At 62.4% G+C, this 26,220-nt stretch overlaps 3 protein-coding genes across 10 annotated transcripts; 1 reads left to right on the forward strand and 2 right to left on the reverse strand.

The window, feature by feature from the left end:
- Positions 1-6: 6 nt before the first annotated feature.
- ADCK5 (aarF domain containing kinase 5) lies at positions 7-9,187 on the forward strand. Of its 7 annotated transcripts, none has more exons than XM_006912988.3 (15): positions 7-3,776; positions 5,055-5,161; positions 5,996-6,145; positions 6,562-6,637; positions 6,766-6,966; positions 7,054-7,194; positions 7,279-7,392; positions 7,489-7,620; positions 7,688-7,771; positions 7,883-7,964; positions 8,044-8,122; positions 8,200-8,291; positions 8,354-8,606; positions 8,676-8,786; positions 8,873-9,187. In XM_006912988.3, the coding sequence occupies exons 1-15, from the start codon at positions 3,384-3,386 to the stop codon at positions 8,976-8,978; spliced, it is 2,121 nt and encodes a 706-aa protein (XP_006913050.2). In that variant the 5' UTR covers positions 7-3,383; the 3' UTR covers positions 8,979-9,187. The 7 variants fall into 7 exon arrangements, with proteins under 7 accessions (XP_006913050.2, XP_015445743.1, XP_015445744.1 ...); XM_015590257.2 differs by having other exon boundaries at positions 8,354-8,585; XM_015590258.2 differs by having other exon boundaries at positions 8,374-8,606.
- On the reverse strand, positions 9,178-19,916 carry CPSF1 (cleavage and polyadenylation specific factor 1). Of its 2 annotated transcripts, XM_006912987.3 has the most exons (38): positions 19,796-19,916; positions 19,554-19,711; positions 16,927-16,954; positions 16,690-16,832; positions 16,512-16,592; positions 16,247-16,398; positions 16,023-16,169; positions 15,786-15,925; positions 15,606-15,716; positions 15,426-15,519; positions 15,252-15,339; positions 15,050-15,172; positions 14,925-14,976; positions 14,743-14,837; positions 14,600-14,674; positions 14,441-14,521; positions 14,276-14,365; positions 14,001-14,111; positions 13,785-13,926; positions 13,524-13,702; positions 13,305-13,441; positions 13,053-13,224; positions 12,774-12,980; positions 12,605-12,694; positions 12,394-12,534; positions 12,166-12,318; positions 11,350-11,466; positions 11,187-11,277; positions 11,032-11,116; positions 10,819-10,960; positions 10,578-10,730; positions 10,322-10,498; positions 10,173-10,239; positions 10,049-10,096; positions 9,817-9,972; positions 9,619-9,748; positions 9,400-9,538; positions 9,178-9,328 (listed from the first exon to the last, which is right to left on the reverse strand). In XM_006912987.3, the coding sequence occupies exons 2-38, from the start codon at positions 19,695-19,697 to the stop codon at positions 9,281-9,283; spliced, it is 4,329 nt and encodes a 1,442-aa protein (XP_006913049.1). In that variant the 5' UTR covers positions 19,698-19,711; positions 19,796-19,916; the 3' UTR covers positions 9,178-9,280. The 2 variants fall into 2 exon arrangements, with proteins under 2 accessions (XP_006913049.1, XP_024903351.1); XM_025047583.1 differs by lacking the exon at positions 9,817-9,972 and having other exon boundaries at positions 19,554-19,864.
- A 918-nt stretch (positions 19,917-20,834) lies between these two features.
- Positions 20,835-25,580, reverse strand: SLC39A4 (solute carrier family 39 member 4). The gene is made up of 12 exons (XM_025047587.1): positions 25,165-25,580; positions 24,536-24,790; positions 24,132-24,327; positions 23,877-24,019; positions 23,617-23,788; positions 23,139-23,311; positions 22,852-23,007; positions 22,660-22,776; positions 22,471-22,525; positions 22,223-22,375; positions 21,937-22,124; positions 20,835-21,850 (listed from the first exon to the last, which is right to left on the reverse strand). The coding sequence occupies exons 1-12, from the start codon at positions 25,360-25,362 to the stop codon at positions 21,722-21,724; spliced, it is 1,935 nt and encodes a 644-aa protein (XP_024903355.1). The 5' UTR covers positions 25,363-25,580; the 3' UTR covers positions 20,835-21,721.
- Positions 25,581-26,220: the final 640 nt, after the last annotated feature.

Below are 26,220 nucleotides of genomic sequence, written 5' to 3' on the forward strand. Positions count from 1 at the left end.
CATCCATGGGGTTTCTGCTTTATCTAGCAAAGCACTGCACCAGCTCCTAGAAGTAGAGGTGACTGAGGTGGGCCCTGTTCAGTCTGGTGGGGAGACAGACTAAGCTTCCAGTCACCCCTGTGTGATGAGGACAGTGGGACAGGTAACTCCCAGGTGCAGGGATTAGGGGCATTCTAGGAAGCACAGCAGGCTGGAGAACGGGCTGGACCTGTCTTCGCGTCGGCGTGGGCTACCTGGCGTCTGCCATGGGCATCTTTGTCACGGGGCGTATGCGAGGAGTCAGTGCTGGGGGGTGAATTGCGGAGGAGTGAGGAGGGGTGAGCGCAGCGAGAGCTTGCGCGGTGTGGTGGTCCCTGGGGATGGGGCCGGGGCCTCTGTGCAGGAGCATTTGGCACTGGTTGGCCATGCGTTCAGAGGCTGGGGGCGCTAGGCCTCATGTTTTAGTGTGAAATAATTCAAATATAGCATTCTTTTTTTGTGTGAAAGAACTGTATGTTTTAATATCAAAATGATGTTTAAAGTTATTTGTAGGTTAGGTGACTTGACTTTTCCCCACCAAACCCTTGTATGTTAACAACTCTTGGGGACAACGTGCTCCCTCTGGCTGTCAGGACCTACACGCTGGAGGACTTTGCTGCAGGCTGGCTTGGGAATGGGGAGGGTGTCAGCTGAGGAAGCAGGTCGGCTGGGGGTCAGCTGCCGGCTCTGCCAGGAGGCCCTGCTGTAGTGACCGCCACCTCTTGCTGAGCGCCTGTTAAGTGCCAGGCCTGAGGACAGGTGCGTTATTTCCACCTCTCTCACCTTTCCAACTTCGCAAGGTGGACACTATCACCACCTGTTCAGAGACGGAAGCTGTCGGAGGAGGGTCACCTGGCTCAGGGTGAAGATGTGAGGTGTGCAGAGTAAACCTGTCTGCTTGGGTGTAGAGCTGGGCGAGTAGTGGGTTTCGCCTGCTCCGAGACACGTCATCAGCACGTCTGCTTTGAGCTGTGCACCATCTGTACGCCCTGCGAGCTTTCACTGGGGTCGCCAGAAACCCTAAGTCGCCATTGTCCGGCTGGTGCCTGGCGGGGGGCTGTGCACACTTCTGGGGGTGCCCTCACTGTGTGCCCCTCCCTGGAGGACTGAGGGCCTTCTCCCCTGCAGTCTGCCCAGAGCACGAGTGCGGCCCCTCGTGCTCGGCCCTCCCAGGGGCAGCTGGGGGCTGCGTGGCTGGGGGCAGCTGGGCCTGGGCTTGGCGTGTTGCCTTCCTCGCTGGCCTCGCTTTGGCGTGTCACTCACAGCCTCCGAATTGGGCTCCTCCCCTTCGTTGGCACGTCGGCTACCACAGCCCTGGGCCTCTGATCGCGCGCGTCCCAGGATGGTCCCAGTCTGCCGGCTTAGGCCATGTTGCTTCTTTGTCCTCTGTGGTGCAGCTTCTGAATCAGTGACCACACCGGGACTTGGTGGCAGACGCCACTCTGCCACCCTTTGTCGGCACCTCTTCGTAGTCTGTGTATAACCCATCTCCAAGCTTTTCACGTGCTGGAAATAGTCCCTTTTCTGGGCAAACCAAACTCCTTTTTTCCTTCTGAAAAAGCAGTGGGACGCGATCTTAACAAATAGGTCGGCTCAGCTCAGCAAGTGTGTACTTCTTTTTCTTAGGTGGGTGGTGGCAGGGTTGCTGGGAGGAAGGTAAGGGCACTGGGGACTAGCAGGTGGCTTGGCGCAGTGAGGAGGGCGTGGGAGAGGCTGGAGGCTCCTTGACCCCAAGGTGACCTCAGCAAGAGCGTCTGCTCGCACACAGGCCCACAGCGCTGTGGGGGCCAGGTGCTGCTCCCAGGGCTTTGCTTGACCTGCACTTGAATAGTGCGTTGGTCACAGCTGTGCGGACGGGACCGAGGCACAGGGCAGGAAGCAGCTCCCCCTTGCTGCATGGCTGGTAAGTGCTGGAGCCCGGATTCCACTTCCAGCCCCAAGTCTGGGTCCTGGGTCTGCCCCCGCTGCTCAACTGCTCAGCCTCGGCGCTGCCAGCATCTCAGCTGGGGCCGGGCTGCCACTCACTCAATGCCAGGAGCAGCCCTTCCCCCAAGTCGTGAAAATCCTCAGACAGTGCCCGAAGTCCCAGCACAGAATCATCCAGGTGGGGACCCTGCCCTGGCTCCGAAACACCACCTTCCCAGTTGCGACTTTAAGTAAGATGGCAGATGCTTCGCTCCTGTGATCATGAAAACAGGGAGGGACAGGCCGACAGATAGCTAAGTACCCAGACACCCACTGCCTAGGTCTGCCGTTACTAACATCCTGCCGTCGTTTCTGTTGCTATTTGAGAATATGTTTTGTTGTCATTGGACCATGTGATAGTAGGTCACAGACATCTTGACACATAACCTCCAAACACTTCAGTGTGCACACCCTGGACGAGGACGTTCTTACGTAACCACGGCAACCTCATCATGCCTCAAATACCGACAGCACAGGCAAACCCTGGAGGCGCCATAGGCCCCGTCCTGGACCACTGCAGTACAGCGAGTGTCAGGACAAAACCAGTCGCCAAACTCTGGTCTCCCAGTGCACATAAGAGTCACACTGACACCACTCTGGTCTGCGAACTGTGCAACAGACAGCATCACATCTAAAAAACGAAGTACACGCCTCAATTTCTTTATTGCTAAAAAAGGCTAATCATCCCGAGGCTGTGGGAAAAATGGTGCCGACAGACTTGCTCCGTGCTGGGTTGCCACAAACCTCCGGTTTGTGAAAGTGCCATCTGCCACGCGGAAAAGCGAGGCGCCTGCAGTCCCTCAGTGGCTCCTGTCCATGCCGTTTCGTCTTCCAGGCTGAGGTCAGGGGTTAGCGATGCTCCGCACTCAGCGCCTGTCCGGCCTCCGAAACCACAAAGCCCTCTCACTTTTTTTCCCCATAACCTGCTATTATGTTATGACAAACCGCAAGCGTTGGCACAAGGGAAGAGACTTGGTGAGTGGCTGTGCCCAGCTGCAGCAGCCCCAACTTACAGACCCTAGTAACTTCCCAGAGGCTAGGCTGCTGTGGAGAGAAGGTCTCCCCGACGCCTGCCGCTGGCCTGCTTGCTGGGGTTTACTCAGGGTCAGTGATGACGACTGTTGAGCATGGTGGCTGGCAGCTGTTGTCTGTTCTAACTCAGTGGCTGTGATCCAGCCAAGGTCAGAATCACAGCAGAGCCCTCACCAGGCAGAGTGGCGTTGTGGCATTCCCTGGTCCCCAGATGCCAGCCTCGGTCCTCGTGGCCTGAATCCTCTAGGTTTCACCTCCCAGCAGCCCTTCCCGGGCCACGGCCCTGCCTGGGCTCCAGCCCCTCTGACTGGACACTTGCCCCCGCCTCCCACAGGGCTGACTTCCCCAGGACATCGTCCCCTTCCTGCATGAAAACCCCGGCAAGGGCCCTGGGGACACTTGCCTGGCTCCCTCCGCTCGCTCGGCTCCCACCCTTTCCCTTTGGGGCAGCCTCCGCTTACCTCGGCAGGCTTTCCAGCCACACAGGCCTGTCTCCCCAGGGTCACCCTGAACTCTCCCGGCTTCTGAAGGCCTTTGCTGTTACCATGTCCACTGCCTGGAAAGGGCCTCCAGTGTCTACACTCAAGTCCCACTCACTGCCAGCCTGCAGGGCCTCTCCCTCCCTCGCACCTGGTGCTCTCCCAGCAGCCCCGTGCCTCTATGTCTGCCTATGGCCCCCGGTCACACACAGGGCCACATGGTCGGCAGGCTGGTCCTCAGGGCAGGGTGTGCTGGGTGTACACTGGAACATGTCGGATCAGGTGAGGAATACAGGGAGGGGCCTGGGTCGAGCATGGGCACAGGTGCCTGTGGGCAGGCAGGGCTTACCCTCTGGCACACCTGCTTGTCACAAACCCCCGTCTGATGTCAGGTGGGAGGTGGCTGGGATCCCAGCCTGGACCCATCCTGCAGGTCCTGATGTCCTGCAGGTGCCCGCTCTCTGCGCCTTCTCTGTGGCCTGGCATGAGAATGTGTGCTGCCGTGTGGCCAGGTCAAACTGTGCTGCCCTCACACAGAAGGCCTAAGGGCTCCGGACCCCCATGGCAGCCCCCTGGCGGGCCTGCGGGGTCTCCCGGAGGATCTGTACTGGCGATATATGGGCCATCCTGCAGGCCCTGATGTCCTGCAGGTGCCCGCTCTCTGTGCCTTCTCTGTGGCCTGGCATGAGAATGTGTGCTGCCGTGTGGCCAGGTCAAACTGTGCTGCCCTCACACAGAAGGCCTAAGGGCTCCGGACCCCCATGGCAGCCCCCTGGCGGGCCTGCGGGGTCTCCCGGAGGATCTGTACTGGCGATATATGGCCTTGCTGAGTTTTTGTCAGTCTCGTCCTCATGGGACAGTGGGTCATGGCCCTCCCCTTTGACTTTGTGTTAATCAGTGGTCCTTGGAACCATCCTCAGGGCCACGCTTCGGCCGGAAGTGACTGGGAACTCGGTTCCTCGTTTGGCCCAGTGTTCACAGTGATAATGTCAGCATCTGCTGCGGGCTGTGACTCACTACACACAAGGCTTTTCCCTAAAAACGGAGTTTGCAGCTGGGGAATTTGGGATGGAGGACCTCTTAAGACCCATAATTCAGATAAGATGGGAAGACCAAGGTTGCCAGTGAGTGCAAGGGAGCCCCTGGCCCCTGCTGCCCCACGTGCCCTGCTGGCTGCCGTCCACTTGGCCTTCCCCGCCCTCCTCGGGTCTGCACCTCTGGGCTCTCAGTAGGAGGAAGGGTCTCATGCCTCGTTGATTTCCGAGGCAGGTCCGTGCTTCCGAGTCTGGTTCTACCCGCCTGACAGAGTGGCGCACTGAGGCAGAAGCCCTGCCGCAGGCTGCGTGCAGCAGTCCCCTTTCGCGTGACACCTGGACGGCAGCCTTGCTCCTGCAGATGGAGCTGCCTGCATTCCCAAGTCAGGCACGCAGGCCAGGAAGCACTGGCATCCTTTGATGACGTTTGAGTGGAGGGGCACAGCTTGTCCTCAGGTCCGTGCCTGTGCAAGTGCCAGGTCTGCTGCTGCCTCCTGTGACCCTGTACTCTTTGCTCACTTTGCAGTCACAACTTTGCCACTTCAACTCCGCTCTGCTGCAGCTCAAGCCGAAGTTCTGGCTGTCCCCAGCTTCCTTGCTCAGGAGAGGCCTCAGGGTCCCACCTGCACAGGGGTACGTCCTCTGCAGCAGCTGTCACCTCCAAGGCTTGTGCCCCTTGCCAGGCAGTGTTGGGCAAGCTCTCTTGTGGGCCTGGGGCTAGATCTTCTCTGTTCCCCGACCCCTGGGTATTTGCTCCTGGGAATGGCAGGCTGGGATCCATGACTGCCAGGGTCCTGACCTGGGACTGGAGTTCCAGGGACGGGTCCCTGACAGCAGCCAGAGTGATGGGCTCAGATGGAGGAGGGCAGGGCCCAGACAAATCCGGGTCAGCAAGAGACTGAGCCAGTGGGCAGGACGGGCGGGAGGGGGGCGGAAGGCAGGTGACTCGAATGCCCCGGGCCTGGTGGAGCAGCGGCGTGGGGACCGCAGGCAGACACGGGCCTGGGCACTAGGGCTCTGTCTGGGTCTGGCTACCGCTGGTCTCCTGGTCTTGCACTCCACATCTGGCATGTGTTACCTGCACATCTGGCCTGGGCTCTGCCGTCTTGACACCTAGAGTCCAGGTGGGTCACCAGTGGGGTGGATGGTGTTGGAACCGTGGTACAGATGGCCCTGGCCCCATGAGCGGCTTTCCATGGAGCTAAGGAGCTGCTTTCCCCATCCCCTGACATCCGGGGCATCTGTGGGGTCAGGCAGGTCAGGGATGCAGTGGTCAGAGCACTCTGGTGACCACATAGGTGACTGAGACCGATGTCACCTGCAGAGGTCCTAGGCACAGCTGAAGTGGCCATGGGGTGGGCCTGGCTCTGGCCATGAGCGCCATGTGGGCTGGACGGGGCAGAGCACAGGCTGCATAGGGAGGGCAGACAGGCAGGAAGTAACCCCACTGCACACCTCTCCCGCCAGGGCCTTGAGACCCCAGCCCCTGTGGAAGAAGGTGCTCTCCGCCACGGCGGTGGGGGTGCCCCTGCTCCTCGGAGTCCGCTACTTCACGGCGGAGCAACAGGACAGGAGGAAGATGCGGCTCATGGCAGATGGCATCGGCCGCTTCAGCAGGTAGGAGGCAGCTGTCCTCCCTCTGAGGCAACCGAGGCCTGCAGGGCAGGCCTTGCGGGCGTGCTGCAGGTGAGCCATGCCCACAGGGCCAGCAGCAGCCAGCTTGCCAGCCGTCATGGCTGTGCCCACTCTCGACTGGATTTTCTTTAACAATGAGTGCTGAAAGATCGAAGAAAGAACCACAGCCGGTGGTTAGGGCCCAAGGCCGCACCCAGCCCTCAGCCCCACCTGTCCTAGGCGCCTGTCGGCGGTCAGAGACCAAGGGCAGCGTGGACGCAGACCAGGAGCTGAGACTGGTCTGTGGCAATGCCCGAGTCCGCCGAGCCCCTCCTAGTGCCGGGCGTGAAGGGTGGGGCTGTGCAGGGCTCGGGGTCTCAGGCTGGCCTGCTGGGGCTGAGGGCGGCCTCTGCTGGCAGGTCCCTGTGCGTCGGCCTGCAGATCTCCCTGGACTACTGGTGGTGCACAAACGTCATGCTGCGAGGAGTGGAAGAGGTTTGTCGTGCGTCCTGGGCTGCAGCTGGCCCGTTTGGACATGTGGGAGTGCGGGGCGCCCCAGAGGAGGCAGGTGCTGGGGGCACTGAGGTGCCTGCCTGCCCCCATCCCGCCATGCCTGTGGTCAGAACAGCCCGAGGTACTCGGAAGTGATGTCTGCGTGTCACCAGCGGGCGGCCGATGCCCTACTGGCTGGGGCCATCAGCAATGGGGGCCTCTATGTGAAGCTGGGCCAGGGGCTGTGCTCCTTCAACCACCTGCTGCCCCCTGAGTACATCCGGACGCTGCGCGTGCTCGAAGACAAGGCCCTCAAGTCTGGCTTCCAGGAGGTGGGCCCTGCCCTTGGGCACAGAGGCTGGGGGTGGGAGCTCTGGCTGCAGCCCCCCCCCACTGCTCTAAGAACACTCTCCTGCCAGGTGGACCAGCTGTTCCTTGAGGACTTCCATGCCCCACCCCACAAGCTCTTCCAGGAATTTGACTACCAGCCAATTGCCGCCGCCAGCCTAGCCCAGGTGCACCGTGCCCGGCTGCACGACGGCACCGCCGTAGCCGTGAAGGTGCGTGGGGCCTGCCTTGCGGGGTGGCGGCTGCGGGCCAGGGCGGAGGCTGCAGCGGCCCTCCCTGTACCCTCGGCCACGCAGGTGCAGTACATCGACCTGCGGGACCGCTTCCATGGGGACATCCACACACTGGAGCTACTGCTCAGGCTGGTGGAGTTCATGCACCCCAGCTTCGGCTTCAGCTGGGTGCTGCAGGTAACCGCTGCCAGCAGGCCGGCTAGGGAGGCGAGCCCTGCTCATTTCAGTACACTGTCCCTGACCTGGACCTCCAACCACCCATGTGGTCCCCAGGACCTGAAGGGCACCCTCGCCCAGGAGCTGGACTTCGAGAATGAGGGCCGGAACGCCGAGCGCTGCGCACGGGACCTGCAGCACTTCCACTACATCGTGGTCCCCCGCGTGTACTGGGACACGTCCAGCAAGGTGGGCTGGGTCCCCTCCGGGGGTGGGGGTGCACGGGCCTGCTGAGCTCAGCCTCGCTCTCTCTCAGCGTGTACTGACCGCCGAGTTCTGTGAGGGCTGCAAGGTCAACGACGTGGAAGCCATCAGGTCCATGGGGCTGGCCGTGCAGGACGTGAGTGCTGCATGCACAGGGCGTGGGAGGGCTGTGCCTGCCACGCCCACACCTGAGGGGATGCCTGTATGAGCACGGGGTGATGCCGGCACGGTCCTGTTCTCTCCCCAGATAGCAGAGAAGCTCATCCATGCTTTTGCTGAGCAGATATTTTACACAGGCTTCATCCACTCCGATCCCCACCCCGGCAATGGTAGGAAAAGCCCCAGGGCTGAGGGTGGGCGTGGCTCGCACTGCAGGGCGTGGCACGGACCAGTGTGCTATGTGCCTAGTTCTGGTGCGGAAAGGCCAGGATGGGAAGGCACAGCTGGTGCTGCTGGACCACGGGCTCTACCAGTTCCTGGATGAGAAGTAAGCAGGGGCGGGGTCCTGGCCCCGGGGCCTGGCCTTTCCCGTCCTGGTGCTCCAGACTCACTCTGGGCCCCCAGGGACCGGTCAGCCCTGTGCCAGCTGTGGCGGGCCATCATACTGAGGGACGACGCCGCAATGAAAGCACATGCAGCTGCACTCGGGGTGCAAGGTGAGGCCAGGGTGTGTGGGCGTGCAGGGTGCACAGTCTGGCTCAGCCCCCCCCCGCCCCAGACTACTTCCTGTTCTCCGAGATGCTGATGCAGAGGCCCGTACGCCTGGGGCAGCTGTGGCGCTCCCACCGGCTGAGCCGCAAGGAGGCGGCCTACATGCAAGCCATGGCGCGGGAACACTTCGCGGGCATCATGGCCGTGCTCAAGGCCCTGCCACGGCCCCTGCTGCTCGTGCTGCGCAACATCAACACGGTGCGCTCCATCAACACCTCCCTCGGCGCCCCTGTGGACCGGTACTTCCTCATGGCCAAGAGGTGGGTGCTGGCGGGGTGCCTGGGCAGGGGGGTGAGTGGCACGGGCCTGGCTGACCACCTCTCCGGCAGTGCGGTCAGAGGCTGGAGCCGCCTGGTGGGTGCTCCGAGCGTCTACGGAGCCAGCCTCCTGCGCCAAATCAGGGTCATCTGGGAGACATTCAAGTTCGAAGTAGCCCTGAGGTGAGTAGACAGGAGGAGGGGCCTGGCAGGTGGGCAGCCAGGGCCTGCTCCCCACCAACCTGCGACCCCTTGGCCCACCTACCCAGGCTGGAGACCCTGTCTATGCGGCTCACCGCCCTCCTGGTCCGCATGCTGGTCCGTCTGGGCCTCATGCCCAGCACTGAGGGGCTGTCTGAGTACCTGGAGACCTAGGGTCCTGGTGGCAGGACTGCAGAGCTCGCCCGGGGCTAGCAGTGCTGGCCTCACCTCGGGTCGACGGAGCTGGCCAGGGCTGAGGTGTGGAGACCCCAAGACCTGGGGCACCGGAGCAGCTGGGGCCTAGGGTGGGGGACGCCCAGGGGCTCTGACCACGGCTGGGGCCAGGAGGTCGGGCAATGACCACACGCTCTTCTCAAATCAAACAATGCTTTTTCCTTGTGTTTTGTACAAAAGTGGGTTGGGTTGTACAAAAGGGGGTCGGGCAAGGCACAGGGGTCACAGTAGTGTCCAGGGATCTAGAAGTGAGCAGTGACACGGTCCGTCTCTAACAGGTCGTCCAGGATCTGCGGGGAGAGAGGTGGGTGAGGGCAGGCGGAGAGGGGCGGGGGTGCACAGAGGTGAGCCGGTCACTTACGATGTCAGGTGTGGTGCCAATCTTCTTGGCCAGCTCGCCCCGCTCCATGGTGCTCAGGTACAGGTAGCGGTTGAGCAGCTCCCCATCCAGGACGTTTCTCACGGCATTCTGCAGGGTGCGCCGGTCTACGTGCAGCATCCTGGGAAGGAAGGGAGACGGTGGGGTGGTGCCAAGCTGGTGGGGTGTCAGCACAGACCTGGCGGGCAGCAGCACACTCACCGGAAGGCACGAGGGTTGAGGCCGGCGTGGTGGGGCAGCATGGTGGTCAGCGCGTTCTGCAGCATCAGCAGCCGTCTGTAGGTCTTCTCCTGCATGGGCAGCAGCAGCCCGATGCCCCCGTCCAGTGTGGCTGTAAGGGGCACAGTGTTGAGCCCGGCTGACGCGACACACCTGCCCCCACCCTGCCCCGGTGCTCACCAAACCACGTGATGTGCTTGTTTTCCCACACGACCGACTTCTTACTGGGCCCCTCGGCAGCCCCCCGGCACGGGGTCCTCCAGAAGGTGTTCACGTGGGCTCCCACGTGGAAGTCTGCCCGGCGCAGCAGGCGCATGCCCCCGAAGCTCTCTTTGGCTGTGCCAGAGGGACCTCAGGTTGTGGCCGGTCCAGCCCTGCCCACGCCCAGCAGAAGGGTAGAGGGAACACTTACCTTCCGGCAGATACATGTATACCATCAGGTTGCGGTCACGGTCAGACACTGGGAACAAAGCCCAGAGTCAGCCCTGGCCACTCCCGAGGTCTTAGAGACTCTTGCCTCCAGGCCCTGTACTCACCCAGGAAGCCCAGCTGGGCATTATCCACCATAAAATCCACGCTGTACACTTCTAGGGGCTTGGCGTCCTAGGGATAGGGAGGGGAGGGACATCAGGGTCTGCCTGGGGCCAGTGACCACCCAATGTAAAGTGCCCAGTCCCACATGTACCCGGGACACGAGGCTCAGAGTCTTGCTCTCCTCCTGGTAGCGTAGCAGCGAGATGCTCTTCATGACATCCGCGGCCAGGATGAAGTTCTTGACGCTGATCATCTGGTGGATGTAGAGCTGGGTGTCGATGAAGGCCATGCCTGTCAGCTCGCTGGCGCGCAGGCTCCATAGAAAGATCTGTGGACGGGAGAGGTGGCAGCTGGTGGGTGGGCATGGGCTGATGCAGGGCAGGTGGGCAGGCTGGAGAGGGGCCTACCTTCTGGCCGATGGCTGAAACAAGGTGGCCGTTGCAGTGGCACAAGGCGGTCACGGGCCCCTTCTGCTCCTTTTCATACAAGACCTTGAACTTGTTCTTGGTCAGGGGCTGGCCAGGCTCAGGCACCACTTCGATCACGTCCATGATCAGAATCTGCGTGTGGGGAGCGTGCTGGGTGATGTGGGAACGGCACAGGCTGCCAGGGCCGGCCCTGCCCACCCCACCCCCACCCCCTGCTTACCCGCCCACGGCAGGTGACCTCCTCCCCCTGCATGAGGCAGGTGCCAGCGGCCACGTAGCCCTTGAGGCCTGACACGGTCTCCTCGCTGCGCAGTGACACCGTCTTCATGCACGTCACATGCTCCCACTCCTCCAGCTCAATCCTACGGGAGACTAGGTCAGGACATAGTCCCAGGCCGGCCGCCAACCCCTACCCAGCTGGGCCCAGCTTCACCTGGCGTTGGGGATGGCCTCCCAGCTGACCGGAGAGATGAGCTGGATGGAAAAGGCCTCTTGCTGGGGGTGGATGTACCGGTCATCTGCAGAGATAGCGGAGGTGGTCAGGGGGGTGCAGCCCTGAGAGCAGGCCCAGGCCAGGGCGTCTCCCACCTCTCTCAATGGTCTCAAACTCCTTCTCCTCGCCCGTCATGCGTGGGATGCGGGTGCATGGCGTGTTGGTACTCGTGGCGACAGCATACACCTGGGGAAGGAGAAGGCGTCACGTGCCACGGGCCAGGCCCAGGGTGTCCCTGGCCTCAAAGGGGGTTCAGACCTTAGACTCCACATGGTAGGCCACATAGTGAGCCGTGCAGCGCAGCGGGATCTTCCTGACAGGCCATGGGGCATCGTAGGACAAGTAGGCAGGCAGGACGCTGATCCTCAGCTCCCCCTGGAGGACACAGGGGTCAGCAAGGCCTGGTGCTGCTGACAATGAGAGGCGACCCCAGGCCTCAAAGGGCTCCCTGGAGCCAGCCCTCAGATCTGCTGGAGAGGGGTGGGTGAGAGGCTTTGGCTTTCTGTCCCTTCTCAGGCTCACCCAGGGATGCTTGCCACAGCTGTGGTCTGGGCCAGAGAAGGGAGGGCTGAGCCAGAGGGTCTGGAGGCAAAGGGTGGTCACATTGCCCACACTGATTTCTGCTGACGGGTGAGGGAGCGCCTGCCAGGGTCCCGTCCCCTCTTCCCTCACCCACAGTCCTGGCAAGCTCAGCACCATCGCTGAGACCTCAGAGTGGCCCTGGGGCGGGGGGGGTCAGTGCTACCATTTTGGTGACACCAATGAAAAAAGTGAGGCCCACAAAAGGTGAGCACTTCACCCAGTCACACGACTCCTAAGGCCAGAGCACTGACTGGACCCCGGCCACCCAGACAGGTGCCCTTGTGGACTACAGTCTCCACCCCTGACCCCCGGCCTCCAAACCTTGCCATCATTACCATCATTAAGCCCAGTTTCACTTTGGCCTTGGCCCCACCATCCTCGGCTGCCCTGTCTGCAGCCGCCAGCGGCCCCGCTTCCTGCCCTGGGCAGCATCGGTCTGTGGTGGCAGAAGCTGGCCCAGGAGCGGTGGGGAAGCACCGGCCAGTCCCCTACCTGTCTGTTGAAGTACAGGAAGCCGCGTGGGCAGTTGACATTGTGGAATGGGGCAAAGGAGTCGATGGGGCCATCGATGCCCATGGGGTGCAGCCGCAGGGCCCCCCGGCCGGTCACGAGGAGCCAGTGGGGAGAGGGGCCGCAGATGAACACCTGCAGGGAGCACTGTGAGGAGATCGCTGAGCCGAGCCCCTGCCCACCCGCCGCTTTCCCAAGGCCCCTGCCTACCCCCGAGTAACCATAAATGTCCTCGAAGTAGCGGAAGCGGGCCACGCGCCCCCGGGCCCCAGGCCCCTCCTCGGCGCCACCCTCTGCCTTCTTCTTGGATGGCCTGGGCTTCTTCTCTCGGAAGTTGATGTTGTGGGGGACCTGGTGGGGGTGCACCGTGAGGCCCAGCCCCGCCCATGCTGGCCCATCCCCCCGCTGGGCACCAGCGCACCTTCTTGAAGCGGACTTTGAGGTTTCCCTGGCCGAGCTGTGAGTCGTGGGGGAAGGCCTCGTAGACGAGCAGCTCTTGGTCCACGTGCACCTGGGGAGGGCATTGGGTCGCTGGAGTCGGGGCGCACGCCGGGGCGGGGGAAGGGCGGCAGCCAGGGGTCTGTGCTCACCAGCAGGTAGGGCCTGCTCTGCCGGCTCCCCAGTGCCACCAGCAGCACCTCCTTGACGAGCGGCAGCTCTCCCTGGCGCGTGGCCTCCTCCTTGCGGGCCTCAGCCTGCGTGGTGGGCTGACCGAAGGAGCTGTCCACCAGGACCCTCTGCCCCACCGGGAAGTTCTTCACCAGGAACACCAGCCTCCAGTCGGGGAGCTGGTAGATCTGTGGGCAGCAGTGGTCAGCGGGGTGCCGCGCTGTTGGGTGGGGGGTAGGGTGAGGCGCTGTGGAACCCACCTCCATGGCTCCGTTCTCCCGCACTAGCAGGCACCAGTGTGTGGGCTCCGCCCGGCAGGGGCTGGGGTCCCGGGCCGCGGGCGGCTGGCTGCCCCTGCGTGCCTCCTCCCTGCCGGGGCCAAGGGGGCCTGAGTCCCCATACAGCATCTCCTCTTCCTCGTCCACTGTGGGGCTGCCGGGCACATGCGTTATCAGTAGCCGCCCTGCAGGGACCGCAGCCCCAGCTCCCCAGCTCCCCAGCCCCCCAGGCACCTGGTCTCTGAGCCTGGACCCTCAGCCTCTGAGCCACTGCGGCCCCCCAGCTCATCGCGGGCCCCGCCCAGGCGGCTCTCCGTGGTGAACATGCCGCTGACGTCTCGGTACACGCACAGCGCGATCACCTTGGACTGCTGCGGGGGGAGGGGCAGCTCAGCAGGGGTGGGGTGGGGCATGGGTGGGGCTCAGGTGGCCCAGGTGGGGAGGGGGCCCTACGTGGTGCAGCGGGGGCTTGTGCAGTGCCAAGCGGTGGTGGCGGCCCCCGTACGAGTCATTCTTGAGCACGAACATGGTGATGTGGCCCTCAGCACTCATGATGACCACATAAGGATCGGCGACAGCACACTGCACAATGGGGGAGCCCAGGTCCACAGGAATGAAGTGCAGCTGGCTCACTGCGGACACAGGGTGGTCAGCATGTGCCATGCCCAATGGCCTACCAGGCTGTCCACCCACCCATCCAGCCGGCCAGACCACCTCCTTCCAACAGGCGGATGCCCAGCGGCGACACTTGCACGATGTAGCGATTGTCCCCGATGTTGCCAGCAAAGACTGTGGGGCCCTGTGTGGCAAAGCCACTGGTGTCCAACTCCATGATCTCCTGCCCCGTCTGCAGAATCTGTGGGCGAGGGAGGGTGAGGCGCCCTGACCACTGAGGCCCCTGCCCCAGGCAGCCAGGCCCCAACCCCTCACCATAGTGGAGTCTTCTCGGCTCAGAATGAGGAAGCCATGTCTTCGCCCGTCGTCATCTGCGTCAGGGGCACTGGGCTCTGGCTCCACGGCCTCACCCTTGGGGGTCTCCTCCTGTGTGGGCATGAAGAACAGAGATCCCGCCACCAGCCAGAGGTGCTCAGAGAGCAGGCGCCCTTCCACCCAGCCCGCAAGCTTACTACACGCCCACCTGCCCTGGCCCCGCTGCCCCAGGCCACTGCCCCTTGGGGACCCCTTGACGATTCAGGCACACATACCTGCTCCTTACGCACAGGGGCAATGACCGTCCACATGTCATAGCAGCCAGGAAGTTCAAAGGTTGTCACCACCTGGGGCCGGATGCTCTTCTGGAAGGATAATGGGGCATGTCCATCCACTCAGGTCCCCTGGAGGCCCCGCCCTGCCCGCCCGCCTCCACACACCTGCAGCACTGACAGGGCCCCGTTCTTCCCATAGCCGGAGCACATTACGATCTCCAGGTCTGGCTCTGGGCTGTTCTGGAACTGTGCGAGGCTGGGATGAGGCCAGAGCCCCACTGTGCACTCCACCCCGCCCCCACCCTGCACCTCCCAAACCGGTACCTCTTCAGAGAGGAAGGCGGGCTCGCCCATGGCAGCGTTGGCACAGGGTCCAATGTTGAGAATGCTGTCACATACCTGAGGACACAGAAGTGGTCAGGTGGGCAGACCAGCCAGGGTGAGGACCCCTCTCCACACCACCTCACCTCAAAGGAGTAAGTGGCCAGCTGTGTGCCTGATTGGGCCTCGCTGCCATACACTTCAATCTCGTCAACCTCGTCCTGCGCCACCGATTTGCCCCCTGCAGCACCAGAGAGCCCGTTGGAGCTACCCTGGTCAACCAGCCCCATCCTGCCCCACCCCGCCCCTCCTGGTCCCCGGCCCTCACCTGACCAGCCCACTGTGGAGTCCACTCGCTTCTTCTTTGAGGGAGGCTCTTCCTGTGAGGCAGGAGGGCGGTGAGCAGCCTGAGGCCGCCAGCCAGGGCACTGTCCCCACAGCCCAGGCACCCACCTTGTCAGCAGCCTCGCGGACAGTGCTGGCTGGGGCCTCCTGCAACTTCTCCGTGTACTTGAGGAGCAGGGAGTTGCCCAGACGAGAGCCCAGGAACAGGTACCCGGGCTCCATGGTGACCATCTGAGGGTGGGCTGGTGGTGAGGGCGGGGTCAGGGCCCAGGGCCACCCGCCCCGGGCCACCTGCCCAGCCCGCACTCACGCTGCTGGTGAGGACGCTGGCAGCAGCCTTGTCAAAGTGGAAGGCGCGGACGCTGCGCAGGCCATCGGTGACGAGGGTCAGCACGTAGCTGCCAGGAGGGGGGTGCTGAGCTATGGAAGGGCTCACGGGCGGGGGTGGGGATGACCACACTGGGCACCCTGGGGGGAAACTCACATCTCACCACCCTTGAGGGAGATAACCATCTTGTCGTAGGAGATGAAGGCCGCCTGGGCGCAGTCAAGGGTGATCCGCACGCCCTCCTGGGTGCCTGTTGTGAGGATGTCAGGCAGACCCAGCAGCCTCCCCGGTCCCTGCCCCCGAACCAGCCCACAGCCCCGGCCCCACCACACTCACGCAGGGGGAAGGCGGTGGTGCCCGTGGTGAGGCTGTTGAGAGCCACGCCATATGGGGGGACGCTCTGGTTCAGGTACAGCAGCGAGTTGACAGCAAAGACCACCACCCCACCTGGAGGAGGACAGCTGGTGGGCGGGGGTCGGTGGCCTCCACGCTATCCCCCACCATCACGGCCCTCACCTATAGGCTTGGGCACGGCGAGGGCCTGGGTGCAGTCGAAGGGCAGGCTGGTGAGGGACCAGATGACGGGGTGCACCTTCTGCGTGATGTTCAGTGAAATGGCCACGATGGAGCATGTGTCCTGCCGCACGGCCACCCGCCTGGGACCACAGCGGGTGGGTCAGCCGGGGCCATCCGTGGCCCATGAGACTGCCCCCCCGCAGGCCCATCCACCCCAGCCCACAGCAGAGGCCTCACCCCGGCCAGGTCTGGTTGGGCTCAAACAGGATGAGCAGGGTGGGCTCGTAGTAGCCGTGCAGGAACTGCAGGTCCACGATGTTGAGCAGCTTCTCGTCCAGGGCCCGCACGTCGATGATGTAGCTCGGCAGGAAGCTGGACCTCTGCCTGCGGGACCAGGCTTCAGCGGGCGGAGGGCGGTCACCGGGTTTTGGGCTGCCCTCCCGCCCGGCTGCGGCACTCACCCCTCGCCCACGAGCCCTTCGTGCTCCTCGGCCAGGCTCTCCCGGCGGAAGGGCAGGACCACCAGCCGTGTGCCGTAGATGAGCATGGCCGCGCAGCGCCCGTCGGGGTCCACCCGCACCCGCGGCGTGTGCACGTTCTGCACGAACCCGTCCTGGGGAGGGGCGTTGGGTAGGCAATCCCGAGGGAAACGGGAGGTGGGGGGCAACGGGCTAGGGAGAGAGGAGAAAAGGGTGGGGCAATGGGGCGGGGCGCAGCCTGGCCTACCCGCAGCTCCGGCTCCTCGAAGTAGTGCAGTGATAGCGTCTTCAGGTCATGGGTGCCCGGGTCATACTCCACCACCGACAGCTGGGGATGGCAGAATGGAACCGCATCTGCCACCGCCACCCTGTCCTCCACCCACCAGGGCGCCCACGCCTGCTCCCCGCTCCAAGCCACTACCCACTTTGGCATCCTTGAAGCTCAGCAGCAGGGCATCCCGCTTGGCACCGGCCAGCTGCACGCTGGCCATGGACATGACGTTGCCGAAGAAGGAGAAGGAAGCCACCAGCTCCAGCTTTTCCCGGTGCTCTCGGTGGGCCTTCCCCTCTGGGGGAGAGGGCAGTGGGTACAGGTCTGGTTCCTGTGCCCAAGCCACCCACGCCCCTAGGCGGGCGGCCAGGGCAGCCACCCGTGTGCTCACCTGCGCTCCTGTCATTCTTAGTTGGCGCCTGGAAGAGAGAGGAGGAGGAAGCGCACTGAGGGCCACATGACTGCTGTCAGCAGTGCTCTCCTCATGGACAATGGCAAAAGACCACGGAGGGCCGGCCCTGCCACTGGGGCCCTGGCCGAACCCTCGCTGCGGTGGGGGGCACATGACCAGGCGCTTCTGGAGATAGCCATGCACACACACCCCAGTCCAACATGCACAAGGCCACACTCACACCTGGGTCCCCCACTGGGCCACAGGCTTCTCCTGAGGAGCCCAGCCAGCGCTGGGAGTACTCACTCAAGTCAGAGACCGGACCGCGCTGTGCACCACACACCTGCCTGGCTCTGCCTCCACCAAAGCGAAACGCGACCACAGAACAAAGGGTAAGGGGGTACAGGGCTAGAGCGTCACAAGGATTCCATGTCATTTGAGTAAAAGCACTCGTTTGAGTCATACTATCGTGAATGAGGGAAGCCTGTTGCAATCTCCAATGTAACTAATTAGAAAATGACATGAAATGATAACTAAATAACAACAGAGGAGTTAAAATGAAACAAAAATATCTGATTAATCCAAAACGAAGCAATAAAGAGGACAACAGGAAGAATAAAGGAATGACGGGCAGAAAGACAGAGAAAGGTGGTGGTTCCAACCCGACCACGTGGAAAAAATACCCACGTAGACCAACACACCAACGAGAAGACAACAGTCGGCAGGATAAGCAAGCCTACTACTCATTATTGAGTCACTTTAAATATAACGACGCAGGCTTTCAAAAGACATTCCATGCAACAACTTAAGAAAAAAGCTGGGTAGCCACTGTTAAACGAAGCGAATCTTAAGGCAAAAAGTATTGAAGATAACGAGCATTTCATCGAGTATATGGAAATGGGCAGAGTGAAAAGCCTGAACGAAAGCATTCTAGTATCTCTCTAAGGAATACAAGTGTGACTAGAAAGCATTCTAGCATCTCTCTAAGGAATACAGTGCTGGGAGAAAGACACTACATCATTTAAGGAAGTGGTTCTGAGAGCCTTAGGAGTTGCACATGTGGCTATCAAATGCAGTAAAAACAAATCTAGGCCCCAAGAGGCTGTTCAGGTGCTTTCCTCAGTTTGACTCAATTTATGGGGCTTGTTATCTAAAGCAAAGCAGCTCCCTACATATGTGACAAGTGGAGAAATTTCTAGGGAGTCAGCGGACGAAATAGCAGCTATGCAAGCCTTAGTAATAAAGACCTAAGCAATCGACATCAGTATTGACCGTCCTGGGAACAGGTCCTAGAAAAGGTGCTCTCGCCTTCTGGAATTTCTCTTATACCCGTGTATCTGAAACACCAGATACTGATTTTTTAAAATAAATTTTTCTTTAATGGCTAAAAAAAGGGGGGGGGGAGCATTTCATGACCAAAAGGTTAGTAAAAACTAAAATATTATTCTAAATGTCTTGTAGCTAATAATGCAACTTTAAACACACACACACACACACACACACACAGAATTCTTGATAATCCTGTCAGGGAAGTGCACCCACTACCTTGTTCATCTTTAAAATTATTTAGAATATTCTTAATTTTTGACTCTTCCATGTAAATTTGAGAATCAGATCACTAAATCTAGTGAGAAACTTTATTGCAACTTTGAGACGAAAAACACTGAATGTGCCGATTAATCTGGGAATGGTTAACATTTCTATGATAACGAGACTTTCCGTTTGTAACCATGATATAACTTCTACTCACTTTAGACTTCTGTTAATTTCAGGAAAAAAATGCTGTATGTTTTTTTCCTCCCAAAAGTCACAGAGGCCTTTCTTGCTGCTGGCTGTCACACTACACCTGTGCCAGGCTATGTGCTTGTCTGTGTCCCATAAAGCTTCTCCGTTCTCTATCCACACCTCACAGAGCAGAGGCCAGGCATCCCCAAGGTCTGGACCATGTCCTGTCCAAACTCCTGCCCCATTCACACGTGTGTGACCACGGCAACACTGTGTTCGAAACTTCAGGATAGTTGTTTCTGTGGTGATGACTGGACCGGTAGTGACAGCCCCCCACCTCCACCCCACAAGGACCTTTCTCCAGCTCATGGTGCCCCACACTTTACTTTCTGGTGCAAGACTTGGTGAACTTTCCAAGAAAGGGCTTGAGAGCAAACATCTGACTTAGGCTTTGCAGTTACATCTGGTCCATTGAGAGCTTTCCTTTGGAATTTTTTTACAACTCTTAAAGATGTAAAAAGTTTCCTTAGATCTCAGTGGGCTGTGGGCAGAAAGCCCAGCTCCTGGGGCTCATTCCCTTCAGTGCGCAATGTGCTGCTGTCTCGCTCATCTTCAAACAAAACAAAACAAAACAAACAAACGAACCTTTTCCAGCCACTTACTGCTGCATTACCTTGCTTCCCTGAGCACAAATCTCCTCCAGGGAGCTGTTCATGTTCAGTGACTAACTCTCCCCTTCCACTCTGCACCCCAGCCCAACTCTGCACGTCCGCCCACCCTCAACAGCTTCTGGCGAGTGCACGGGCTGTTCCTAGGGCTCGGCGCACTCCTCACTCCCCATCCCTGAGCCTGGAGCAGCAGCGAGGCCGGAGGCGGCTGGAGGCTGCGCGGCCCGGGCCTACCTCGGCGTCGCGGTTCAGGCGGTACACGTAGAGCTGCGAGGTCCCGGCCACCACGAGGTTGCGCTCGCTGTTGTTGAAGAAGTTGCAGTACATGGAGAACTCGAGGCCGGTGGGCGGGTGCGCCTGCTTGTACACGGCGTACATGGCGCCTACCCGGGCTGCGCGGGGCCGCAAGACGACAGGATGAGCGGGGCCTCCCGCGCCCGCCGCCCTCTCGCTAGCGGCCTGCCGTCCGCGCCCACCTGGCAGTTGGAGCCGGCTCGCGGGGGACGGGACGTCGGTGAACTCCGTCCCGCCGCCCGGAAGCTGAGCGCCGAGGTTCCGGGCTCCTGAGCTTGCGCAGTGACGGCACGGCAAACCGGCTGCGGCGGAGACAGCGGCCCCCGGTGGCCGGGGGAGCGAGGTGGCCTCGCGACTCCGCGACCAGAGCCTCTGGAGATCCCGCGTCCCACAGGCTGGGGAACGCGGCGGCGGGCCGGAAGCGAGGAGGGCATGCAGCGGCTCCGGGCTGGCTGGGTCCCCTGCCTGACCGGGGCTGGGAACAGTGTAGAGCAGCGGTCCACAACTTTTTTGGCATCAGGGACGGGGCTCCTATGAGAGTCTAATGCCGGACGATTTGAGGTGGAGTCGAGGCGGGCATGCAGATACAGATGAGTCTTCGTTCCTTCGCCTGCCGCTCATCTCCTGCTGTGCAGCCCAGTTCCTAACGGGCCATGGACAGGTACTAGTCCATGGCCCAGGGATTGGAGACCCCCGGCATATTGCTGCAGGAAGACGCGAGTGTCCTCCGCCAAGCCCATGTTCCGATGCCGGCCAGGAGCGTCGCGCGGATGAGCCAGGCGAGCCTCGTGATGTGGGGCTGGAATGCAAGGGACGCCCGAGTGTGGAGGAGGCACAGACAGTACCCAGATGGGAAGGCTTCTTAGACAGAAAAGCTGTATCCTGTCTCTCCTGCATGCCCGCCCCAGAGCGACCCTACTTCCACCCAAGCGTTGGGCACTGAAGGCACACAGCCCTCCCGGTGCCGGCAGCCACGTTTGCCAGTCCTCCCCTCTACCACCTGAGCCTCTCCTTCCAAAGCAGTGATTTTCTTGCGATCTTGCTCCCTCCCCAGGCCTGGCACAGCTACCTACTTCAAGGCCCTGGAACCAGGGCCTCGCACAGCTCAGCGAACCTCTCCTCCCTTGCTAGGGAGCTGCCCCAGATAAGCGGGGACAGGCCTGGGCCTTAGAAATGGAATCATAAGAAATAAAACAAGAAAGTATAGTCACACCCGAGAAATTGGCATATACACGTATATTGCATCGAGATCCGCACACTTGCTCATGTCAACAACAAGGCTCCGAGTCTGGACCATGGGGTGGGTGCCCAAAGGGGCCACCCGGATGTCCAGGCAGTTGTGTAAACCCCGGGCTACACTAAACCCCTTCAGAAATCATAGGAAGTACCACAGCCAGGACCGTGAAGATGTGCTGCAGGAGGCAGCAGGGGCAGAACACTGACGCTCAGCATCTCTGTCAAATGGACAGTCAGGGTGCCCACATCACATGGCATCTGTGACAACTGAGTAAGTCAGTGCCCATAGGACCATAGGACCGGAGCCTGGCACGTGGCAAGCACCCTAACAAATGAAGGAGAACGCATCTGAGGGACGGAGTGGACCCTGTGGAGAGAGCCAGACACACACAGGAGCAGTCCTGGGGAGGAAGCAATGGGCAGGGCGCTGCCATCCCAGGCAGGGGAAGGGAAGGGGAGAGCGGGCCGCTGGGCTGAGGTCGTGGGCAGGGCTGGCAGTAGGAAGGTGGAGACGGGCCCACCTGGTGGATCCTCTTCCTCAAAAGGAGGGGAGGTCCAAGGCAGAGGTGGGGCAGTGGTGTCCCAGGCCTGGAAATTCCAGAGCATAGCTCTGCTGGTTCCTGTCGGGGTTCTAAGCACTGCCCCACTCAGTGGCCCTTCTTGGTGGGAGGCCCTCCCCACAGCGGGAAGAACAGTCTGGGCTCCAAGGGCGGGAATGCCTTTATTGAAGATGGGTTGGGGGGCCTGGGAGGGCGGGAACTCTCGAAGGCTTAGGGCTCTCCAGGTCCCCAGCTGTAGGTTCAGGTTCAAGGGGCTGAGACAGCGCAGGGCCAGGGGCCAGAGTCAGGGTCCCAAGAGCGGGGCGGAGGCTATCAGAGGGCGATGCTGTCCTCATACAGCGACAGCAGCAGCAGGACGGCCCAGCCGCCTAGCAGACCCACGTTGTGCAGCAGGAAAAGGAGCCAGGGACGCGGGTCGCGCACGTTCAGCATGGCCGGAAGCTGCGGAGGTGAGTGCCGGATCAGCAGCCAGCTCGTAGGCCTGCTCACTCCCCTCCAGGAGCCCCCTTTGCGCCCTCCGCCCTGACCATGTCGCAGAGCGCCACGTAGAGGAAGAGGCCGATGGCTACCGCCAGGGTCCAGGACTCGCTCTCCTCGCCGACGCCGAGTGCGAGCGCCACGTAGAGGCCGGCGAAGGCCGTGAGCCCCGAGGCCAAGTTCAGCAGCAGCGCCCGGGACACCGGCAGCCCTGCGTGCAGCAGGGCCGCGAAGTCCCCTGGGGCGCGCGGGAGGGGGCGGGGTCAGGCCAAGAGCCCCGCCCTCCAGACCCCGCCCCTCCCGCCACACCGACAAGCCCCGCCCCTTGCCTCTCACCCAGCTCGTGGGGCACCTCGTGGCAGAACACCGCCAGCGACGTGGCCAGCCCCGTCTTCCAGGAGGACGCGAAGGCGGCGCCCACGGCCAGCCCGTCGGCGAAGTTGTGCAAGCCGTCGCCCAGCGTGATCATGTAGGGCAACAGCCTCAGCTCTGCGGACACAGCGCGCGTGGGGCGTGGGTAGGCGCGGGACTGGCGCCACCACACTCTTAGCCCCCAGCCCTTCCTGGGCACCCCCAGGGCTCACCTGGGCTCTTTCTCCGGGGCTCCGGGCTCAGCAGCTCAGGGCTCTCTTCTGCCACCTGCAGGGGGTCCAGGTGGTTGAGCCCCCGTGCGAGGGAGAGGGGAGGAGCCGGGCTCGGGCCCCAGGTCAGCCTCAGAAGCCAGGGGCAGAAGCCCTGGGGTAGGGGCTCGGAGCGCCTGTAAGGGGACTTACCAGGTCTGCACGGGAGCCCTCGTGGGGCTGCTTGGGTGGCCGGAGCTCCCTAGGTGCCAGCTGCAGGGACATGCCGTGGCTGTGGCCACTGTGGCTGCGAGGTGTGCCCTTCCGGTCCTGTTGAACAGCAGCTCAGGGCCCACCATGCCTCTTCCCAGTCCACCCACCACATCCAGCCCCCACTCGCCTGACCTCTGGGTCCTGGGGCAGCAAGAGGTCGCAGAGTTTCTCGAACAGGAAGAAGACATAGAGGCCGCTGAGTGCCACCACGAGGCGCCAGGTGGTCTGTGGGCCGTGGCTGTCTGCCCTGTGCTCGCTGTCCCCACCGTGCTGGTGCAGCCCCAGAACCTGGGAGGGCAGGGGGAGCTGAGCCTGGTGCCTCCCCGACACGGACCCCAGGAAGGCAGGCCTGGCAGGAGGGTTGGGAGGCAGAGCCCCTGGGAGAGGGGAAGGGAGGGTCCCAGTGGGCTGGGGCCGACCTTGGGTGTCAAGTGCAGGAGGGCGTCCCCTGTGAGTGCGCCCACGGCCATGCCCAGGAAGGTCTGGATGACATAGTGGGCAGCAGTGCTGCAGGCGGCGCAGGTGAGAAGCAGGAGGCCAAAGGTGGAGCAGAGGCAGATGAGCAGCGTGGCCAGCGAGCCGTACAGATACTCTGGGGGACAGATAGCAAGGGCCCAGGTGAGAGCCCCACCTCAGCCTTCTCAGGGGAGGCCGTCCAGCAGGATCTGGGTGTGAGCAGGCGCTCTCCAGAGCTACAGGCAGCCAGGTGCGGGCCAGGCCCCTGCTCACACTAACCCTGGCCTCGAAGCCCCATGCTCTTCCCTGCCAGGCCCCAGGCTGAGCCTTCCCCCTGTCTCCCCTAGCCCAGCATTCACTCCCTCTCTGGGCGCCCCCCAGCTGTGCCACCAGCACCTCTGGGCACAGGGAGGAAGGCAGGCTCGGAAGGTGGGCACTCACTCTCCGCCTGGCTAAGCTGGTTCTGGGCTGGGTGACTGGGCTGAGGGCTGCAGGCTCCACTCAATTGCTGTTGGAGCAGGGCGGGGCTCAGTTGGGCCCAGGCCTCTGGGGTCACCCCGGTCTGCTCAGACAGCCCATACACAGCCATCACGTCCCTGGCACTCAGGCATACCTGGGGGTAGCAGGACTGGGGGTCAGGTGCTTGGGCAGGCTCGTAGAACCCCACCGCTCCCCAGGACTGTGGCCTATGAGCCGCTCACTGTGTCCCATGTGTCAGAGCTGCTGTTGGGGGCGGTGAGGGGCGTGGGGCCCTGGCGGTTGACCCTTTTCTCCTGATGATGGTGGTCACTGTGGGTTTCGGTCACTCCGCCCACCCCCAGGCGCTGCATCAAGGCCGCCAGCTCTGGCAGAGAGAACAGAATTGCAAGTGTATGGGCTCTGGTGCTGCCCTGCCCAGGGCCACGAGGCTGGCGGCTCAGGGCCTGCCCCGCTCTGTGGCCCAGCCCAGGCCTCACCGGCCACAGAGATGTTGGGCGTGTTGCCGTGGGACTGCTGGAAAACGAAGTCCACGAAGTACTGGGGCGTCGGCAGGGTGTGGAAGCAGGACCCGCGCCCCACGTGCTCCAGCAGGGTGGCCAGCACGGGGCCAGGGCTGCCGGGCGCCCCCGCTACCCCCGCCTCTCGCAGCAGTTGAGGCGGATCCACGCAGGCCTGGGGGAGGGGCTGGGTGTCAGCCAAGCTGCCACTGTGGCCTTCCTGGCCGCCAGCTCAGCCACCGCCCCTGGAACCCTTGCCCCCTGGATGCCAGTGGCCCCTGGATCTGCCCCTTAGCCTCATCTACGTCCTGAGTGGGTCCCTCCCCTCCAAACCCCTTGGGTCCTCCTCGCCCAGTGCCACAGGCAGCCCGCCCGGCCCTCACCTCCCCTGCGCTGGGCTGGCCCGTGGTCTGGGCCTGAATCCTCTGCAGCAGCCTGCTCAGGCCTGGGGCCAAGGCCTTGGGGCCCTCGAGCAGGGCCAGGAGATGGTCGGCGCGGGAGGCCCAGCGGCCAGCCCGAATGTCCTCACACGTGCCCTCAGGGTCGCTGAGGTAGAGGGCGGCAGCGGCACTGAGGCGGGCGAGGTGGCCAGGTTCCTCAGGCCTGCCCAGGGCCAGGAGGTCGTCCACGGACAGGCACTGTGGGCAGAGACGGTGGGCAGCGGCCCTGTGGGGCCACACACGCCTCTCTCCCCGCCACGCCTCCACCTCCTGCTCTCATACTCCCCCCACCCCCATTACAGGAGCGGGTGCACAGGGGTCTCAGGAGGGGTTCCTTCCCCGGTGGTTTCTTCCTGGAACCACTGCCAATGTGATGGCCTGGAGGCTGACAGGGGAGGCGGCCCTGGGATCTGGAGCTGCGCGTCCCCAGCGCAGCCCCCATCATGGGGCTTGGGGCTGCAAGCAGGACTGCTCGGCCTCTGCCCTCCTCCTGGAGTCTGCCCAGGCCTTTCGCTGCCAGCCCGTAGGGTGGGGTGGGCAGGGCCGGGGGACCTGTCGGGTGGGGCACTTACCTTTCCACACGGCCCTGAGGTGCAGTGCACACGGGCCGCCAGTGTATTTAACAGGCCGCCCAGCGCCACGCGGTCCAGAGCACCCTGGCCTGAACTCAGCAAAGTCAGCAGATGAGCAGGCTGGGCCATCCTCATGGTCAGCACCAGCACCAGCACAGCCAGCAGCGGCCTAGGCTCAAGCCAGGCCAAGATCGCCATGCTGAGGCCGCGGAAGGCTTGGCTCCTGCTTGGTGCTCTGGCGAGGCCTTGGACACCAGGGCTGGCTAAGGGAAGAGAGGGCTGCTTGGGGCCAGAGTGGTGCTAGGCACGAGGCTCTCCCACAGGTATTTCCTGCTGGGCGCTGTGATTGGCTGTCAGAGGAATTACAGATTAGCCATTCCAGGGGCAGGTCCTCCCCAAAACGAAGAGCCACATCCTGCAGGCGAGAGCTGCCTGGGGCCAGACTAGGGCGAGGTGAGGCTCTCTTGCAGGTGTTTCCTGCTGGGTGCTGTGATTGTCTGCCCTGCTTAACCATTTCAGGCTCCGTCCTCCGCGTTCCAGGAGCTGCTGCCTGCGGGGGGCGCTTGCCGGGCCCTTCCCCTGGCCTCCCTGCTGCGCCTTCCCTCCCCTGAGGGCCTAGGGTGTTGCCTTCTGCAGCTCTCTCTAGGGGCTCCCTCCAAGCAGGGGGGCCTGGGGCAGAGCAGCACACCTGGCAGGAGTCCCTCCCGGACATTCCTGTGGAGAGCCTGCACGGGCCCACCCCATCCCAGCCCCCTCCCAGGGTTCCACCCTGGCTCAGGGAGCTGAGATGCTCCCCCAGCCTCAAGAATGTGGGGCTCTCCTGGTCCTGGGTGTGGGCTCCGTGGGAGGTTGGCTGTAGTCTGAGGAACAGATACAGCCTTTGCTGAGTCATCTTCCCCCACCTCCAGCCCTCCAGGGAAAATCCCCCAGGAAATGGCCAGAGGCCCCCTGGGAGCCTGGGTCCTCGCCACTCTGCACCCTGCAGGAGGGCTCTTGGGTGTGGTTCCCAGCCCTCCCCCTGTCCCTCCCCTCCCTGCTGCTCCCTCAGGCCTTTGA

This window comes from Pteropus alecto, unplaced genomic scaffold (assembly GCF_000325575.1).
Source record: "Pteropus alecto unplaced genomic scaffold, ASM32557v1 scaffold105, whole genome shotgun sequence".
NCBI classification, from domain to species: Eukaryota; Metazoa; Chordata; class Mammalia; order Chiroptera; family Pteropodidae; genus Pteropus; species Pteropus alecto.